This window comes from Tiliqua scincoides, unplaced genomic scaffold (assembly GCF_035046505.1).
Source record: "Tiliqua scincoides isolate rTilSci1 unplaced genomic scaffold, rTilSci1.hap2 HAP2_SCAFFOLD_141, whole genome shotgun sequence".
In the NCBI taxonomy this organism is placed as follows: Eukaryota; Metazoa; Chordata; class Lepidosauria; order Squamata; family Scincidae; genus Tiliqua; species Tiliqua scincoides.
Window position 1 is genome coordinate 28,738 of NW_027101393.1, and position 19,358 is coordinate 48,095.

Here is a 19,358-nt window from a genome sequence, read left to right on the forward strand (position 1 = left end):
AGACTTTCTGGACTTGTAGGAGCTTATACCTATGTAGGAGATTAGCACATGTTGTCTCCCCTGCCCCCAGTCCTCAGCCCAGTTCTTTTGGCTCACAAGGCACTTTGCGTGGATAATTCATTGTCAAGGAAGCTTTGTGGTAGTGAATACTTTGGCTCTGAAGATCCAGTGGGCCTTTGGTATCCACGGGAGATCTGTTTTAGGACCCCTACAGATACTGAAATATGTGTGTTGGCATCCTTCAGTCTCGGAAGAATCACACTCAGTATCGCGCTCTGAATAGTAGTTCTGGAACAGAGTGTCCTCTCCAGTGCGTGAAGCCTGGGTAAAGTAGATATGGAGGATAGACTGTTACCCGTGCAGCAAATCCCCCCTCTCCATGTCGCTGAAATGGTCCAATGGAAAGGAAGAGGTCAATAAGGTTGGTTCCAGCGGCGTCGCAGGAGTTGCCAGAACGTGACTGTGTTCAGCCATGAACTGCCTCAGGGACTCCGGCTCCGGATTTTGCCTCCAGGTTGACTCCTGAAGCCTTTTCCATAACTGGATGTAGCCACAAGGCAGTGGAGGTTTGGGATCAGAGTTTTCCTTCTCTCAGATGAGCTGCCTTCCCAGGCTAACAAGTCCCATCTACCCGGTGGCTGTTTAGTCACCTCTCATGATGAGTACAGCCAAACTGAGGGCCTATTCTTATCCCCAGCCCCCAGGGGAGTACTGAATATATGTATATATATAGTACTGAAATAATATAAGCACTGAAATATGCAGATAATTAAATGCACTGGGGACCTGGCATGGTACCACAATAACTTACCTGGGAGTCACACCCGGACTTCTGGTCTCCTAAGAAGGTCTCCCAGACATGACTGGAAGTCACATCTGGTTTCAATCAGCGATTTCCAGTTGCTTCTAAGACGTCCTCTGAGGCATTCTAGCCACAGGCCTGGCATCCTCAGATAAGGAGGGCCCACTGTACATGTTTCAGGACCAGTTTCAGCAGCTGGTTATTTGTAGCTTTGCATTACTCCTGGCTTATGTGCAAAATAAGGAGAACAAACACAAAACACAAAGAGGACAAAAAACAAACTTGCTTCATTTTCTAAATAAGAGCTTTTAGAGTCAGTGTGGGAGGAACATTTCTCTCTCATAGAGTTGGAAAAAATTCCCAAGGGGAAAGGCCCACCTGTGCTATTGTTCCACTCAGGACTGCAGCTTTCTCTGTTGGCTTTGTTTTCTAGGAAAAAAGCATTGGAAAGTGACATGCAACTGTGTAATATATGGTTTGACCCTGTAGAAAACTAACCTTTCCCTTGAAAGTAAGCTTTTAGAGAATCTCTCAGAATATTTTAAGAGGAGCCAAATGAAGGTCAACCTACATTTATAAAAAAACCACCCTTGTACTGTAATTTTTGTTTAACCTTCTCTACGTATTTGTTATCCAGCAACAAAGAAGCAACAAGCCTCCAGCTCTTTGCTTCTATATTTCCAGAAGCCCAGCGATCCGAGTCATTGTTCCATGCTCTGAATTGGTTAGGAGGCCCCACCATCACACATCATAGACTGCCTAATCACATTTGCTGTAATTAATCTAAATGAGCATAGGAGTGCTCTTTCCCTGCTAGGGTTGTTACGTTCCAAATGTGATATACGCTGAATTCATTTCTGTTTCTTTTCAGTGTAACTCTAGCAAGGAGTCAAACTGGAATAGATCTTTTTGTTGTTTTTTTTTACAACTCTCTGGTTCTGTTTCAGTTTAGATACTAGCATTAAAGTGGTTCAAGCACTTTGAGCCCATTTGGATACATTTTCATGTAGAATAACCTCAGACACTTTTGCTTGCAATGCCACTCTCTCAAACTGATTTGAATTTAACTGTTGTAACTTCAGGGGGAAAATCTAACCCCAGGTGCATCACTTCTTATTGACATTGAGCCACATTTGCTAATTGGTTGCCTATTTGCCTAGTTTGGTCATTTTGGAGCTTTTCACCAATCACTTTGCTTCTTACTGCCTTGTGTTTGTTGTCACCTCCAAATATGGTTACTTCATTGTTTACCCTAACTACAGATTTATGAACAAGTGCCAGTTCTGACACAGATCTTTGAGAGTCTCTGCTTCTTACTTTTCTCCCCTGTGAAAATTGTCCATTCATTCCTCGACTGCTTCTTGAACTAGTTTACCAGTACTCCGTTTTCCAGACCTATCCTCTTGCCCCATGACTGCTAAGTTCATTCAAGAGCTTGAAAGACTCAAGTGAGAGACTTGATCAAACTTTTCTGAAATTCCCAAGTATACAGTGTCAGCTGAAATGGCCTCTAGCCACATCCCTGATGTCACTCTCGAAAGCATTGAAGGTTAGTGAGGCAGAGCTTACATTTGCAGAAAGCACGCTGATTCTCCTTCAGCAAGAGTCATTCTTCTGTGTGCATCGTAACTATTTATTTAATTGCACTTTCCATCAAGTGTACCAAGAACAGATATTAAACTGATCAGCCTGTATTTTCTTAAATCCCCTTCTACATATCAGTGTTGGATACCTCCCAGTCCTCTGGCATAGAGACTGATGTAAGGCACAATGTATATATTTTTGCTAGAAGAGCAATATGTTCACATATGAGCTTCTTAAGAACAACTGGGTTGATGCCATCTGGCCACAGTGTCTTGTGCATCTTTAATTGTAGAGGTGTTTCTTTCCAGTGAGTAAGATAGGATTACAGCTTAAGTCTTACTGAAATTAATGGGCTTACTTTTGAGTAAGTTAAATGACACCATTTCCAAACATCTCTATTTGTCAATACACTTGTGTGTTCCTAAAATACAATTATTCCCCATTGCAGCTTTGCCTTCTAACTTCTGGGCTACATCTGTGTGACAGTACTAAGGAAAAAGAGGCAATTACAAGCTCATCTTGTGTCATCTCCATCAGCAAAAGCTCTGACTCACTGCTTTTTATTCAAATATTTTGGAAAGCAAACTGCAAACAAGTGAAGTGGTATTTTTAGCCCTGGTCAATGTCGTTTTTTTACCCAAGGCTGGATGAGAACTAGGAGGGAGAGAGAGAGATGCTGCAGCCAGCTGTACCAAGGCAGAAAATGTTTCCGTATTTCCACATGCTATATTTTCCATCCTTCGTGTTTGCATTTTGCCCAGAAATGTACCTGCATAGAATCAAATTAGTAGCCAGAATAAAAAGCAGCAGTAGTGGGGAAGCTCAGCATTAAAAAAAATCTTCAGGCTACATAAGGCATGCAAGATAATTTGCATAAGATAAATTGGGTAGGTTTTGCATGTATTGGCTTACTTTCCATGTGGTTGTTTAGGGAGGGAGAATATGAAATGGTCTTTATATGTAATGGAAAAGGTGGTAGGCTCCTGAGGCAGATAGAGTGGTGGTCAGCCTGCAAACAATGAATGCCATTTGTGAACGTTTTCCCCATAAATCAAGATTTTCTTTCAAATGCTCATGGTGTGTGCCCTGATTTCATTCGTCTGACGGGTCACTGGCCACATGCATTGTGTCAATTTGGAAGTACAGTGACAAACCTGTGAACTGAGATGATAGTGGGATGAGGCTACTTGTCACCTGCAACAATGTCTGTTTTGCGTTGCCTTTGGCTCTTCAGGGAAAACACAACCACTGTTGTCTGTCTTGAGTCATGGTGGTATGTTGGTTAGATTGTCAGGAGGGAAGAGGCCAGTGGCAGCACCTAAAAATTTTTTTTGAGACACAGAGGGGCAAAAGTGTTTTTCTGAGGGGTGGGTGGATAGAGGGAAGATATGAATGGAAACTAGTACAGTACAGGCATGCCTCACTTAACAACCTTCTGCTTAATGACGGACTGCATATATGATGGTGGTCAAGGTACAACAAAATGAGGCAGTCAGGTCTCCCATAGCCTGCAGCAGATTTTCTGTTTACACAACAAAGAGGCTCTTAATGCAAAGAAGAGGCAACCTATCTCCAGCAGAGTGTGCAGCCAGCTAGTGTCTGGCAGGGAGTGTCTGTTTACACAATAAAGGCAATAGATTGGACTGAATGTTCACGTAATGACCTAATCACATAACTATGGGGATTGGAGAATATATCCCTGACATTAAGTGAGGCATACCTGAAATTGGGAACTGTTTGTTATATTGATTTGACAGATGGATGACTAGCTCTCCAATTATGTGGAAAGTGTCTGTATCTTCAAGTCACTACAAGAGCTCAGCAAGGAGGGTGGCTGGGTAGCCTACTTGTTTGGGGGCATTTGCCCCCCCCCCACACCACTGCTGCCTCCAGCACAGCCTACAGAGAGAGACCATGACATGAATTACTATTCAGTCATTAGGTTCATTGGGTGGTCTTGAGCCAATCACTGTTTCTTGGCCTAACCCTGCGGTTTTCAAACTCTCAGGGGGTTTGAAAACCACAGTAAGTCCTTGCAGGGGAGGGGAGGGGAGGGAGGCAGCGAGGGCACAGGGAAGGCAGCGACATGATCCCCAGGAAGATCCCCACGCAGTCGCTCCACTTTTACTTTCTGCAGGCTGGGGAGCTTTGCAGCCGCTCGCACAGGGCTCCCTGCACCCCCAGGACACTGCTGCAGGCTGGTGAGTGCATCCCAGTCCCTGCAGCCCTGTTAGCAACGCGATTCTGGGGATCGCATCACTGCCTCCCCCCTGCCTCCTTGCTGCCCCTGCTCCTTAAGGGGGCAGAGGCCAGGGCCTTCAGGCTGGGGTATTGTGACGCCCCAGTTTGAAAACCACTGGCCTAGCCTAATTTACAGGGTTGTTGTGAGGCTGAAAGGAAGGAAGGAGACCATACATGCTCTCTTGAGGTCTGTGGAGGAAGGGTGTGATAGAAATGTAAATATTCATTTTATTATCATGGAGGCAACACTTGTAAAGTTGGGGTGTAAATCTGTATTGATTGTTGTTAATATTTTGCATTGGTACAATAATTGCAGTTTGGGCTTTTCTTTCATCTCTGTGGATGCCGAGGGTGGAAAGCAAAAATGGGGAACTTGCCATTAGAGTATTAGAAGGCCAGCTCCGAGTTCATTCTGTTGCCACAAACCACCTTTTTGATAGCTTGAAATGGCTGGAGAAGTCCCAGAATAAATGTTACAAGAAGTTTGGTGGTTTTTAAAACAAAAACAAATGTTTAAAGCTAATTCAGTAGGCTGCAATTGTGAGGAGGAAAGACAGTGGGAATTAGTGGCTTAGCCCTCAAACCTGCTGGTTATTTTTCAGCGCAAAATGCACTTCTGTGTACAGCGTTCCCATATTTGTTTTCTCCTCCACCTGTGGAGGGCTTGAGGTTTGGTGGGTAGACCACCTGCTTTGCATGTAGGAAGGCTCAAGTCCCTGGCAGTGGCACCTTCAGGTAAGGACTGGAAAAGGCCCCCAATGGAAACCCTAGAGAGCTGCTTTCAGTCCATTTTGACTGTACTGATGTAGGTGAACCCAAGGTCTGGTGCCATGTAAGGAAGTGTCCCATGAAAGTCATTTAATCGGGGAATGCAGATGGAGGATCCTCTCTCCCTGCCCTCCAAGTGTGCATGGTAGGTGCCCTTTGGCAGGACTTGCTTCCCTCTCTGGAGCTGGCTTGAGGGACACTGGAGGGTTTTGTTGTTGTTCTTGTTGATCTTTTTCAAATGGCCATTTTATGCACCTGCTTATCCCTTGGCTTTCTGTCTGTGCTTTACCTTTCAGGAGTCAAATAGATGTGTGTGGTTCATTGCTCAAAATGAATGAAGGCTCCCCTTGTCTCATTTCCTTCAAAACCCTTCAAACCCACTTTTTTTCTGTGAAGCCTCATGCATTATGCCTTCATTCATCCTCTTTCCTGACTGTTTCAGTTATACATACTTAAGCATAGATACATCCTGCTTGCCCTGCTTCAATCCCCTTCCCTGTTCTGGGTGGTTTACCATCTAGATCAGGGTGGTCCAACTTTGACCACTAAGTGGGCTGCAGTACACTGGTCCCACCCATCTCAAGGTGCAAATGTGGTGGTGACAACATGATGACATCACAGCCAATGACTTTCAGGTTCTGAGCCAGGTGGCAGGAGAAGAAGGTGGTGAGTGTGACTGAGCTTTTCAAGCTCCCTGCTGTGCCCTTTTGGCTTCTCCTTCTCCAAAGGAGAAGTTGGAATGGTGCAACAAGAAGCTTGAAAAGATGCTGAAGGGGGAGGAGAGGTGGGTGTGGCAGGGTTCTCGAGTGTCTGCCAAAAGAAACCATTAGAGCATGTTCTAGATTCAAGAGAGGGAGGGATCTGCATCTCCCCCCCCCCACTTTGTGTAAAAGAGTTCTCATATCCATTGATGGCACCACATGACTAAATTAATGCTTGTCTTTCAGATAGCAGCCCAAGAGCTATCCGACAACCGTGTGATCACTCTCAACATGGCTGGCAGAAAGCTGGATAAAAAGGTATGTGTTTTTTAAAAATGACTTCAAGCCCACCTCTGCATCAGATTTACAGAATCTTGTATATTTACGTGGAGAAAATTAGTTCACGTGCACGCACTGAGATTATTAGTACTAACCCCCAGATTATTAGCTCTAACACACTCACACTGAGGTTATTTGCTCTCTAACTCAGGGATGTCAAACTCATTTCATACAGAGGGCCAAAGTTACCATTCATGATGCTTGCTAGCTGAGGGCCAAAAGTGACATCATTAGGCAGGAAGTGACATCATTAAGTAGAGGAAATAAGGAAATAATGGCCAGAAATAAGCACTTTGTGCTCACATAGAATCTCACTAGCTGTAAATGACAGAAGAGAAAATGTGCAAATCTTGTCCCTATTTTCAGGATATGAGAGAGTCCAATTATCAGGCTGGGAGAGCACAATTATAATGGGGGCTGGATTAATGGCTTCAAGGGGCTGCATTCGGCCCATGAGCCTTATGTTTGGCACCCCTGCTCTAACTCCCTCACACGTGCACACTGTCTCGCACTCTGCCTCTTGCTCTTACAGTGAAAGCTGGGCTCCCCCTCCCCCAGTATTTTCAGGCTTGAGTCCTCTAGTTGGAATTGTATTTTAGGTTTCAAACTTTTCTACCCTGCCCTTTATTCAAAAATTTCCACTGCCGTTTGCTACTAACAACAGCAAAAACACACACTAAACAAATTGGTGAAAGAAAGCAGCAAACCGAGGTCAACAGGGATTTTATCACTAAGATGTTCAAAGAAATTTAGGATTACTGGGAAAATGAAAAAAGTTATTCTGTGTCACTAAAGGGACAAGCATGTAGGTTCCAGATAAGAGACAGGGAGTGTTCTTAAATCAGGACATTGATAAGACCCGCTCTCTGATTGTCACCTTGCACCTCAAAGGCAACATCTTGTTCAGCCATTGGTGTGGGGTTTAATCCTTGGCATCTCCAGGTAAAGACTGGGAAAGATACCACCCACCCCTCACCACAGTGTGCAGAATGTGATGCTTGCCCCTCATACCAGTGCTCAATTCCACCCTTCTTTCCCTACTTGGCAGTACCCTAATGCTGCGACTACCTCCCATCCTGCTCCCCGCACGGAAAGGAGCAGAAGGAAGTGACATGTGGAAGAAAGGACAGTGGTGGGCTGCTAAGAGTCTTGAGCAGAGATGCAGTTCTGCTCCTTTCTGTACTACACCTCCTTCTTACTTCATTCCATGCAGGGAGCAAACAAGGAGTGGTGGTGGGGACTGGCTAGCCAGCCATGAGCTAAAGAGAGGCACCAGGACAGAGGTGTGGTGAAGCCACCATTGCAGGGTGGCAGTGGACACCTTGAGCAATTTGCTCCTGGAGGTGGCCACCTTACCATCACTAATCACCTTACCATCACCATCACCATCACTAATGGGTTGGCCCTAATCACAACTGCCCTAAATAAGCTCTGTGTATTGGCCAAGTGAGCCTCTCCAAGCAAAGAGGACCTGCTGACCTCCAGACAGCCTGTTTTCCCATTTTAAGCCCCCAGAATTTCTGGTGATGGTTTGTTTGTAGAGGACTTTTATTTTGTCTCTTCTATATCTGCATCAGGGGTCACATCATACCAAGAACATTTGTTGCTTGGGGGGGAATAAAAGTCTCTACAGGTGCTTTACTACCTGCATGTGGTCAGATGGCCAAGATTTACAGTTCAGCATTTCTTATTAATTCAGACTGTTGCACAGGGAGAGCAAAACAAGAGTGGTTTTGTTGCCTCTGATTTATTGCTTCAGGATAGCTATAGAGCTTTCTCTCTTCTGTTTAACTGCATTGCATGGCTGTCCTTGACAGCTGAGAAAGTTAGCTCTGTAATCAATGTGTATGCTTTCCTTTTTGCTTCCCTGCAGGACTTGTTTGGAAAGTCAGATCCATTCTTAGAGTTTTATAAACCAGGAGATGATGGAAAATGGATGCTGGTCCACCGAACGGAGGTAAGAAGGAAGGGTGTTGTCATCCATTTATTGATTTACAATATTCTATTTGTTCTTCCTGAGAGAGAACTCAAGGATGGCTGATGATCTTGCTATAAAACTGTAATTGATAAAGCAGTTTGAAACGGTGTTGTCGAAAGCAAGCAGCAGCCCCTGTAAATGTAAGAGAGATGAATTTGTCCAAGCGTGTCTAACCAATGATGTGTTTACTACTGAAAGATGCAAAGGGCTAGCCAATCTAGCTCCATAGCCTGGGTTCCATCACCAAGAAGGCCCTTGCTCTGTGTACCTACCAGCCGTACATTCGATGGTGGCAGAAGTCGGAACAGAGCCTCCTGAAGGCTGTAATGTATAGGAAGGTTTGTATGACTGAAGGCAGTCCATTTGTTCTCCAGATTCTTAACCACTTAGGTTGCAATCCTATCCTCACTTTCCTGGGAGTAAGTCCCATTGAACACAATAGAACTTACTTCTGAGTAGGGGCGCTTAGGCTTGTGCCCTTAGTCATCCCCTTTTAAAGTACAAATGTCAGTTTTGTTGCAGAGAGACCCATTCCCTGGGCTATCCAGGGATGAGCCAGCTTTGTGCATGTGAGGAGAAAGGACCAAGGAAAAAGAGGGACTAATTTTTTGCACTTCTGTCTGCAGCCTGTAAATAAATAACTCACAAAAGTCAGTAGTTATTAATTATTACCAACCCAACATTTCTAGACAATTTGGAACAAAAATGGTTTTTTTTCTTTTATAAGCAATCAAAATATCTGATAGTGTGGAGCAGTTAAGCATAAGTGCACTTGGAGGGTTGAAATCCATAAACTTTGTTGGGCAGTAAAATGTGAAAAAATAGATTTATTTTTAGGAATCTGATTCACAAGACATGCAAAAGAAAAAAGTAGCTTTCCAAAATCTGAAGAGCGAACTTCATCTTTGGATGTTACAAAGCACCCGTAATTTGAAACTGTTTTAAGTTAAGGAGAGAGAATATCTTGTTCAACCCCAGGGACTTAGATTAGTCATTGATGGCGAGGTTTCAGAAAAATAATTGGGGCTGGATAAGACATGCATGGGGACCTTAAATCATTTCAGTAGATAAAATGATGTGCCATAACTAGCCAAGTTTTTCTGTGCAGCAAATGAGGAATTGAAGACAAACAGCCAAGGTGCAATGCTAAATAATTGGCAAGGTCTATCTAGGCTTTGGCTGTGGAATTGATAAACAAGAGCCAGGAAAAACCAAAGGGATTTTTTTTTGTTTGTTTCTTTAAAGAAGTCTGGTTTGATATCAAAGAAGATCACTGAGCCAAATCTTTCAGTAGGGTGTTGAGAACTTTCTTGGATGCTGAAGGGGAAGTTGTTGCAAAGGCACCTGTTCAGATGGCTCGAGAATTCTCTGATGCTCTCCGTCACCCAGCTTTCTTGATCACCACTAGTGCCTTTGTTTCCATCATTTAGAGCAGGGGTCTCTAAACTTTTCAGTCAAAGGGCTGCATCAAATACATGGCACAGTGGCAAGGGCTGGAAAAAAATTTAATTTAAAATTTAAATAAAGGCATTAGAGATGGAACTTAGATGAATGAATAAATGAATGAACTCAAATGCCCAGGACTTCTCCAAGCACAAACACAGCCCAAGAAATAAATAACACACTTAAAAGGACCCCCATTCCCTCACTCCAAAAGCACAACTCTGGTTGTGTTTGGTTAACTGGGCCAGAGGCTCTCAGGGGATCAGAGGCTGGCCGTGGGCCGAATAGAGGCTCTTGGCGGGCCACATCTGGCCCCCGGGCTGGGGTTTAGAGATCCCTGATTTAGAGTAACAGAGTGTGTCCTCTTCACCTGAACTTATGGCATCAGTGATATTTCTTTTCGGCTTGGTCCTGCTGGTTTTATAAAACTGCTTGCTATTTTATTTCATTTTTTATGATGTTTTGCAATAAAACTGTCATTTATTCCATTAGTCTTTGTTGTAAAAGTCACATTGAGGACGTATTTTAGTGGAAAGGCAGGATAATTTTTTTTAAAAAGGATTATCATTTATTTTAATGCAGTCTACCACATGCAGAAATCGCTTTGAGTAATATTTCTCAGAACAATAATCCAGGCCTTCTCCAATGCATGGCATTTTCATGATTATGTGACCATAAGAATATAAGAGGAACCCTGCTGGATAAGCCCAGAGCCCACTCAGTGCAGCTTCCTGTGTCTCAAAGTTGTTCATAAGATGTCTCAGGGAGCACTCAAGACAAGACTGTACCTGTATCTTGTTGCCATTCCCTTGCAACTGACATTCAGAGATTGGCTACCTCTGAAACCCAGAGGCTGCATATAGTCATCGTGGCTTGTAACCTCTGATGAACTTTTCCTCCATCAGTCTGTTCAATTCCCTTTTTAAGGCATCTAGGCCATCCCAAAGTCATGTGGCAAGAAGTTCTACAGAACAATTATGCACTGGGTAAGGAAATATTTCCTTTGGTTTATTCTCCTGCCAGTCGATATTCATGGTTGTCTCCTGGTTCTGGTGCTGTGCGAAGGGGAAGAGAACTTCCCTCTATCAGTCCCATGCATAATTTTGTATGTCTCAAGACATTCAGGCAAATGCTCCTAGCAGCCACATGAGCTCCATACTCTTGTAATTCAGACTGTATCCAGGCTCAGCTTAGCTTCAAACTATAAATCCACAATGGGCTCTGCTCTGTATTATGTTTTGTATTTATAATTAGTATATTAAGTTTTCTAAATTTTCTGGTCCCAGGGAACCTTTTGTGCCTCAATGTGCTTGTGAAGAAACCCTTGTATGTTGCAGGAGTTTTAGGATGTGGTTGGACTGCCCCTGGAGCTGACCGGTTAGATGATAATTTGGGAGGGGGGCTCCTGCCTTTGCCCACCTGTCAGCTTCTACTGCTCTTCTTCCTCCCACTCCCTGATTTCAAACAGAAAAAGGGGAATGGAGCAGAATAGGAAGTGTGGTGGGCTGGAGTGTCAGATGTCATTCAGTAAACTTGAGCCTTGTAGCTCCTAACCAGTGATACCACCCCATCCTCTGGATAAAAACAGCAAAGAATCTTGTAGCCCCTGAAACTAACTAAGGTTGCAATCCTAACCAACTTTTCAGCACTGACATAAGGGCAATGCAACTCTGAGATAAGGGAACAAACATTGCCTTACCTTGAGGAGGGCTCCATGACTGCCACCCGACTGCAGGATGCAACAAATGGCATAGCTATGCCAGTGCTGGAAAGTTGGTTATGATTGCGCCCTAATTTGAACATTGGCCATCCACAAAGCTTAGGCTGAAATGAATTGGTTAGTTTTTTTGCTGCTTTTCATTGTGACCAACTAACACAGACAATCTTCCCGAACTTGTTGTGATCTTGTTGTGCGGTTTAGTGGCAAGTGTTCATTGATTGGACCTCAGGTATACACCCTTCCCCACGTGTGCATCATTCTTTTAAAATGCCATTTCAGCTGGTGGTCATTGCAACGTTCTCTCAAAATGCAGATGATGGAAAGGCAATTGATTTTGCCTTGTGTGCGGAAGTGTTTTCTGTTGACTTCTGGGAAAAACACACAATTCCAAGTTTTTGTGCTTTGAGACCGAAGATAACCTGCTTGCGCTTTCATGCCTGCTGTCACAGTGGCACAGTTTTTCTCTTCTGTTTTCTTTTTCTGGTTTTGTACCCGATGTTTGTTTCTTGCTTTTGCTCATGTAGGAAGATCAGACACTACCACATACAGTGAGCTTCTCAGAGATGTGTGTTGCATAGGCAGCATTACCTTGTTTCAAAAAGCATCTGAGAGCAGCCAGAGTTTCTTGTATGCAACTGAGGTTGGAAAGCTGCTGAGAGAGACAGCAGGGATGAAAGTTGTGCCCTGTTTTATGTGACAAGAATTGAGGCTTTTACTCTCCAGCATCTTTGGGCTTCCATCCCTACTACTGAAGAGTGTTACTGGAGTCACCAGGGTGCTGTTGGGAAGTGGAGCTTTGGGATATTTCCTACAGCAGGAGCGGTGACAGCAGAAGCCCCCAGGTGCTGTCCTCGAAACTTTTTTCAAAAGATCTGAGCTGAGAAGAAGAATCAGGCTCAGCAGGAGGCCAACTGAGAAATTTGTCTAGGGGCACATGTCATCATCTTAATGCAGTATATAGTTCATATTATCTAGAACACTGTCTTTTTGAGAGATGGTGTATATAGTTTATGTTACATCAAGGCTACAGTCCTATGTATATTTGCTTGGAAATCCAGTTGAACGCAGTGGGATCTCAAATGGAGCAGTTAGTACTCTGAAAAACATTTTTAATATTTCATTCCATTTTTTGGTTTTTATGTTTTTATGTTAAAACTTAAGCAACATACTCTAAAACCTCCACCTAGGCCCTTATTTGGAAGTAAATTCTATTCATCTTGGTGTGGCTTAATTCTGAGTAGACATGCCTATGAGTGTTCTGTAAGAGTTTGGAATGAAACTCAATTTTTCAATGAAATAGAACAAGTTTGAAAGCAGGTATAAGAAGCAGGCAGTAGCATACCTAGGGTAGGTGTCCATGGGTAGAAGTGACCACTGGTGGCATGGGGGTACAAGTGACCCCAAACGTGACACTTCCCCAGAGACATTCTGAGATCCAAAGAGGCTACACGCAGCCTTCCCAGCCCTCAGAAGGCCTTCAAATGTTACTTCCCGGTTTTGGCTGTAGTGATGTTTAAAGGCCCTCCAGAGGTCTTGGGGGGGGGTGTTTGGCGGCACCTCCAGGCATGCAACTGTTCACCACAGTGGCCAGGACCACCACTGATAGCAGGAGAAACAAATTTTGAAAGAAATGTAAAGGTGATTTTGTTGTCATAGTTTTAACAGGGTTTAGATATGTAGTGGGGTGTGATGAGTTCCAATGCTTCAAAATTTATCACTGTACTGTTGGGGCATCACACAGCTGGAAGAATGCCTCTTGAAAGATGGCACTGTCTTCATAGCATTTAGAATATATCTTGCTTCTTAGGGTGCAATCCTATCTTGCGTTGAAACAGGCAAGCCAGGAAGTTTGCGCTGTATACAGCGTGAGATAGGGCACCACAGTGGCTCAGCTGAAGGTAAGGAGAAACTCTTCCCTTTACCCCAGGTTAAACCATTGCAGCCCCTACGAGAGCAGAGTGGATTGAAGCCGCTCAGGGCTGCTTGGGGAATGGGGTTGGGATCCGGCATAACTGCCGGGTCCCAGCGTTGCCTCCCGCTTGGCCGACACAAGGCTCGGTCCCTCCATTGGCGCTAAGGCTGAATTCAGCCTCTGCGTGCCAGCCTAAGCTTATGGCATGTTTGTGACCCTCCTGGGCTGGCACACGGGACTTGCACGGCCCAAGGGTGCCTCAGGATTGCGCCCTTAGTCCCTGTGGGAGCAATGGGAAGAAGACTTCTGCTTCCAGAGGAAATGCCACCTGGGTGTATGAAGATGCCTGCTCAGTGAGTCAGACCTTTAGTCAATCATTGCTTGGTATTGACTCTGCCTGGCTGGCAGCTGGAACATTGGAAGGAGGGAGGAACAGAGACTGGCACTTTAGTGGTAAAGGGGAAGCATTTGCCTTGCAGCCTCAGGCATTGGGAGGTTTTGGGCCACCCATTGATCCTTCTCTAGCTCAGTATTGGCAACGTTGACTGGCAATGGCTCTTTGAGGTTTCAGAAAGGAGTTTTTTTCCCCTGCCCTACCTGGAAAATGAACCAGAGAATGAACTTCTGCATTCCAAGTATGTGTTCTACCTCTGAGTAACAGCCCCTCCTCAAGCCATTTACTTTCTTCAACCTGTGAGTCCTCTGTGGTGTTCACAGGCTGCCCTTACATTAATTAATTAATTAATTAATTAATTAATTAATTAATTAATTAACTAACTAACTAACTAACTAACTAACTAACTAATTAATTACTGTAGACCTTGCCTATGTCCTGCACTTAAAACAGCTTATAAGATAAAACACCATTACAGATTATAAATTTAATGTGCTTTTAATCTGCTGCTTTGTATTTTATCTTGTTTCAATTGTTTTTAAGTGTTTTGTATTTTTATCTGTTTCCTTGTTTCATTGTATTTTAACTTGATTGTTAGGCACCTTGGGTGCCCTTTGGGGAGAAAGGCGGAACACAAATCTAATAAATAAATAAATAAATAAATAAAAGAATAAAAGAATGCTAAAACGATTATGGGAAATGGAGGCCATTGCTCCAAAACTCCTTCCTGCTTGAAAGAGTTTACCCACTGCTTTATGTTCATTGCCTTTATGCTGGCAGCTGATGTCCCTAAGCTATATCTTTCTATCCCTTATGAGGAAGAGAAACCCCCTCCTGCTGCTGCTGCCTCTTGAACCACATGCATTTAGGCACTTTCTAACAATTGCTGCTTTGCCCAGAGGTTTGCCACTTTTGCAACATGTGCTTGTTCATTATTGTAAACATCGGTGGGACTCCGTATGCAATTTGTATGTTTGGGGAAAGTTAGTGTGTTTGAAATTTCAAGCCAGTGATTTTAAGAACCTCTGTGTCTTCCCACTTCACAATCTAGAACAGGGGTGCTCACACTTTTTTGGCTCGAGAGCTACTTTGAAACCCAGCAAGGCCCGGAGATCTACCAGAGTTTTTTTACAATGTTCGCGCCATCATAACATATAACATTTATGTGTACAATGTATGTTGGTGTACCTTGCATAACCACATGAGCCAATATTGCACAACACAACATAATTAACTATAAACATTTTTTGTAATTACTTGAGTTTACTTTGTTGACTTGCACTGAAGTGAATCAGCCAAGGATGCATAGTCCGGACAGTAGCTGCTGACAGCCAGCCTCAAGCACACTTCCAAATGTTCATCAGTCATGGTGGAACGGTACTTGGACTTAATGATCTTCATGTAGGAAAAGGCTGACTCACATAAATAAGTGGAGCCCTTCCTGCCTCAGGTGCTCTTATATCCCTGAGGGCCCTATTGCCTTGAAGTGGCTGCAGCTGTGCAGCACACTCTGCTGGATGCCCAGGCCTTACCCTTAAAGGGGCCACTGCTGACACCACATCTACCTCCTCACCAGATCTTCTTCGATTCCAATACAAGTGGGGGGGGGGAGCAGATCTCTATACAGACCAGTGCAAAAACAGGGGAAAGGAAGATCTCTATATAGACATCACAGCAAGACCAGTGCAAAACCCCTTGCACACAGAACCAACAGATGGAAGTTGGGGGGGGCAGATCTCCATACATATCAGTGCAAAAACAGGGGAAAGGTAAGTCAGCCCCAGTAGAGTCAACGGGGCTCACTCCCAGGGATGCGTGGACGGGAGAGAAGCCTGCCAGCGGGTCCTCTCCAGGTCTACTCACCAGTCAGCCCCAGTAGAGTCAACGGGGCTCACTCCCAGGGATGCGTGGATGGGAGAGAAGCCTGTGATCGACTCATTGTGCCTCGCAATCGACCGGTCGATCGCGATCGACGTATTGAGCACCCCTGATCTAGAAAAAGAGACTGCCACTCACCAAGGCATTTCAGAAGGGAACATTATCCATTTGTATCTTCACCTATTCTGTGCCAGTGCTAAGTGCATTGTGTGGAAGCAAATGTCATTGATTAGCATCTCTTAATGTTGATTCTCCCTTCTTTGTATGGACCTTCAAAGGTTTTTTTAGAAGGCCTTTTGGCTTATAAACAGACAGTAGTTGTATCCCATCTGCTAAAGGCAGGACAAAGTAATGATGTATTCTTCAGATGTTCCATCACACTCTAAGGCTGAATCTCCATGTGTGCTTACATAGAAGTAAGCTTTTTGAACATAGTGGGGCTTCCTTCTCAGTAAATGTGCATAGAATTGTGCTGTACAAAATTACAGCACGTGGATACATGGACGTTTGCACAAAGATGCTGTGTGCCAGCACTGGCTCTGCCTAGCTCTTACTGAAAGGGATCTTGCAAAGAAACAGAATATGTCTCTCAGTAGATAGCCATTGTACCTTACAGGGATCCTCAGTGCAAAGATCAATGTGCTGCACACACACAGTAGGGTTGCAATAACACAGAGGGTCCTGAGAGCATGCTCAGTTCCTGGTGGAGGAGGGAGAGGAAGAATTGTCTTTGTGGACACATCCCCCTACCACTTGGCCATCTCCCAAGCAATGGCCCCAGTGTCATCTCAGGCATTGCCATTTGGAAGCAAGTCAGGGCAGTCTTTCCAGGGATGGGAGGGTGAGGAACCATCCCCACCCTCTCCTCTGACTGTCTGTAACAGCCTGATAGCAAGGCATGAGGCTCAGGGACAGCTGTGAGTGATTAAGACTGCATGCACACAGGGATCCAAATGCGTCCGTGTCTCCGAGCCTGGTGCAGTCTTGCGCCTTCCACACAGTCTGTGACAATGGGAATTCTGGTGGCTTAAAACAAATGGAAGGTTGTCTTGCCACCATCTGAAATTAGGCTGGTGGGTATTTGGGCCAGGGCTTTTTCAGTATATGCACCCAACCTGTGGAACTCCCTCCCCTAGGAGGCCTACTTAGCTTCATCGCTCACCAGTTTCAGGGTGAAGACTGTCCCTTTTCAGATGGACTGAGCCATCAATTTTGTGACTTTTTCTGAAGGATTACTTTTGGCTTTGATTCTTCCTGTTGGCTTTTTATATTTAAAAATTTAAGATGCTTGTTCAGTGTAATCTTATTGTATTTCTGTTGTCACTGAACTCCTTGGGGGACCTTTTCCCCAGAAAGGTAGTATTCATAGTATTAAATAAAAATAAAAGTAGTGCACTATCAGATAAATCATTTTCCAGGATCGAGGTTCTTACTCCATTAGGCATGAGCCAAGTTGGTCATGGCCTGGGGGCCCAGGGCTATATAGGCTGTGTTGGGCAGAGGCCTTGGTTTTTCTTGAGACAGCTGTTCCCTGTGCTATTCTTGTAGTGTGATTGTGGCACAGCATGCCAGCAAAGCGCATTTGGTGTGCCACCCAGTGCCAAGCACTGGGGACAGTGCAGCATCCTGAGGAAGACTCACCATCTTCTTTGTGCAGGTTTGTGTTACTACTGACACATTGGTGAGGTGTGAATTTTCCTTGTGGAGTTGCAAGTGTGCATGCTTCTAGACACCCACACAGGGTTCCTGTGTCTGGCGGTTCCACACAGTTCCGGCTGCACTGCATGTGTGGGTTTTGCCGTAATCCTTCCAACCCCGTGTAGGAAGTGTTTGCAGTCGCTTGTAACTTTAAGGACTGCTCTGTGCTCCACGGAATGCTTTACTCTTAACAAGACACCAATAACCTTGCCCCTTCCGCACAAAATTGATCTTTTCTTGCCATTCATTTCAGAAGGATGCACTCTTTTCCTGATGCCACAGCATGGCTCATTGGAAGACTATTAATGTTTTTAATGCTTTCTTGCGGCTGGCCAGCCAAGTCGTGTGGCTTATAATCAGGACAAAGGATATGCAGTAGGGAGCTGTGTATGTTTCTTCATGTGTTTTGCCTCATTTCCACGTGTGGTAGTTTTGAAGTGGAAGACGCACGCAAGTGAGGGGGACCAGAGTCCTCGACCAAGCCTGCCAGGAAGCAGACTGCTTCAGATGGATTATAGGAAGCTGGTCTATCTACCTCAGTAGTGCCAGGCCTGGATTGACAGCAGCTCTCCAAAGTTTCAGGCAGGGAATGCTGGAGATGCTCTCATACCCAGGGGATGCTCTCATACCTAGAGATGCTGCCAGGGGACCTTCACATGCAAAGCGGCCATGGAGCTCCAGCCCTTCCCCATGAGTGACTGAATGTAAGCCAGTTTTCCGGAGTGCCACAGCAGCCCACCCATCACCTTCCCTAGGGCAGCATTCAGAGGAAGGCAGAAATGGTACTGCACTATTTTTCCTCATCCTCCTCTAACTTTTTTTAAGGAAGGAGGAGAGATTTGAAAGATGGAAGGAAGTGGGGGTGTGATTTGAAGAGGAAGAGGGCACCATTTAATGCTCTTCTTTAGGTAGCAAAGTGTCATGGACTGGCACTGAGTGGGAGCAGTCAGTCCTCCTCTCCTGTGCAGACCTTTTCTTCCTCCCCCACTTGTATTCTTGAATAAGAGAGACGTGTGGATAAAAAGACAAGTATGGCTGTCCCCATCACATCTAATTCTAGTTGTTTGTCCAAAATTGGTCGGTATCCTCATGTCACCCACTTAACCAATACTCCCCCTCCATCTCTCTCCCAATTGCAGGTGATTAAGTACACACTGGATCCTGTGTGGAAGCCATTTACTGTGCCTTTAGTATCTCTGTGTAATGGGGACATCGAAAAGCAGATCAAGGTAATGATAAGTCCTCCTCCACTTCCTGGCTGATGCCAGCATCAGTGGTTGATAGCTGTCTGTCGCAGCTACTTCCTCAACTGCCCACATGACCTTTTCACAAACTAATCAGTTTGAAAGCTGTTATCCTGAATTCTCTCAGGGTGAGCTTCCTTTTCTTTCTGTTTAAGGTTCCAAAGCCAGGCTTTACCATTTTAAAAAAATACTTTTTTTATTTGTAGGCATGGTGTCTAAATATCACTGTCCCAAGATAGTGAATAATTTTTTTTCTAAATAACACTTTAAAAGAAATGCAGCTGTATCTCCAGCAACAAACAGGCAATACAGTGGGCCCTGTAACCAAAAGGGATCAGTTCCAAGACCCCCTGCAGGTAATGAAGACTGCGGGGGGGCGGGGTGCGGGCGGGTTCTTTGAAGGATGTTGTGCAGGCAACACTCTACTACACAATGATGCCACTGTATCTTCCCTTTTCACTAGGAAAGAGTGCACCCCCTTCAGCATTTCTTCTCCCTTAGCCATAGCAATTAACACACTTCTATTTAGAAGAAGCGTTCATCACCTTATGGGGTCACAAACAGGAAGACTTTCTGGAAATGGCCATTTTTGTTAGCATGACTTGGTTTTTACCATTCCACTAGAATGTCCTTTTCCTTCCTAGAGTCTGACAGCT

At 44.6% G+C, this 19,358-nt stretch overlaps 1 protein-coding gene across 1 annotated transcript in view; it reads left to right on the forward strand.

The window, feature by feature from the left end:
• The window catches only part of LOC136635926 (copine-2-like), a 45,916-nt gene that overhangs the window by 15,621 nt on the left and 10,937 nt on the right, over nt 1–19,358 (forward strand). The window contains exons 3-5 of the mRNA XM_066610998.1: nt 6,343–6,414; nt 8,309–8,392; nt 18,598–18,687. Of these exons, the coding sequence (XP_066467095.1) occupies nt 6,343–6,414; nt 8,309–8,392; nt 18,598–18,687 (246 nt within the window). The remainder of the gene's footprint in view (nt 1–6,342; nt 6,415–8,308; nt 8,393–18,597; nt 18,688–19,358) is intronic.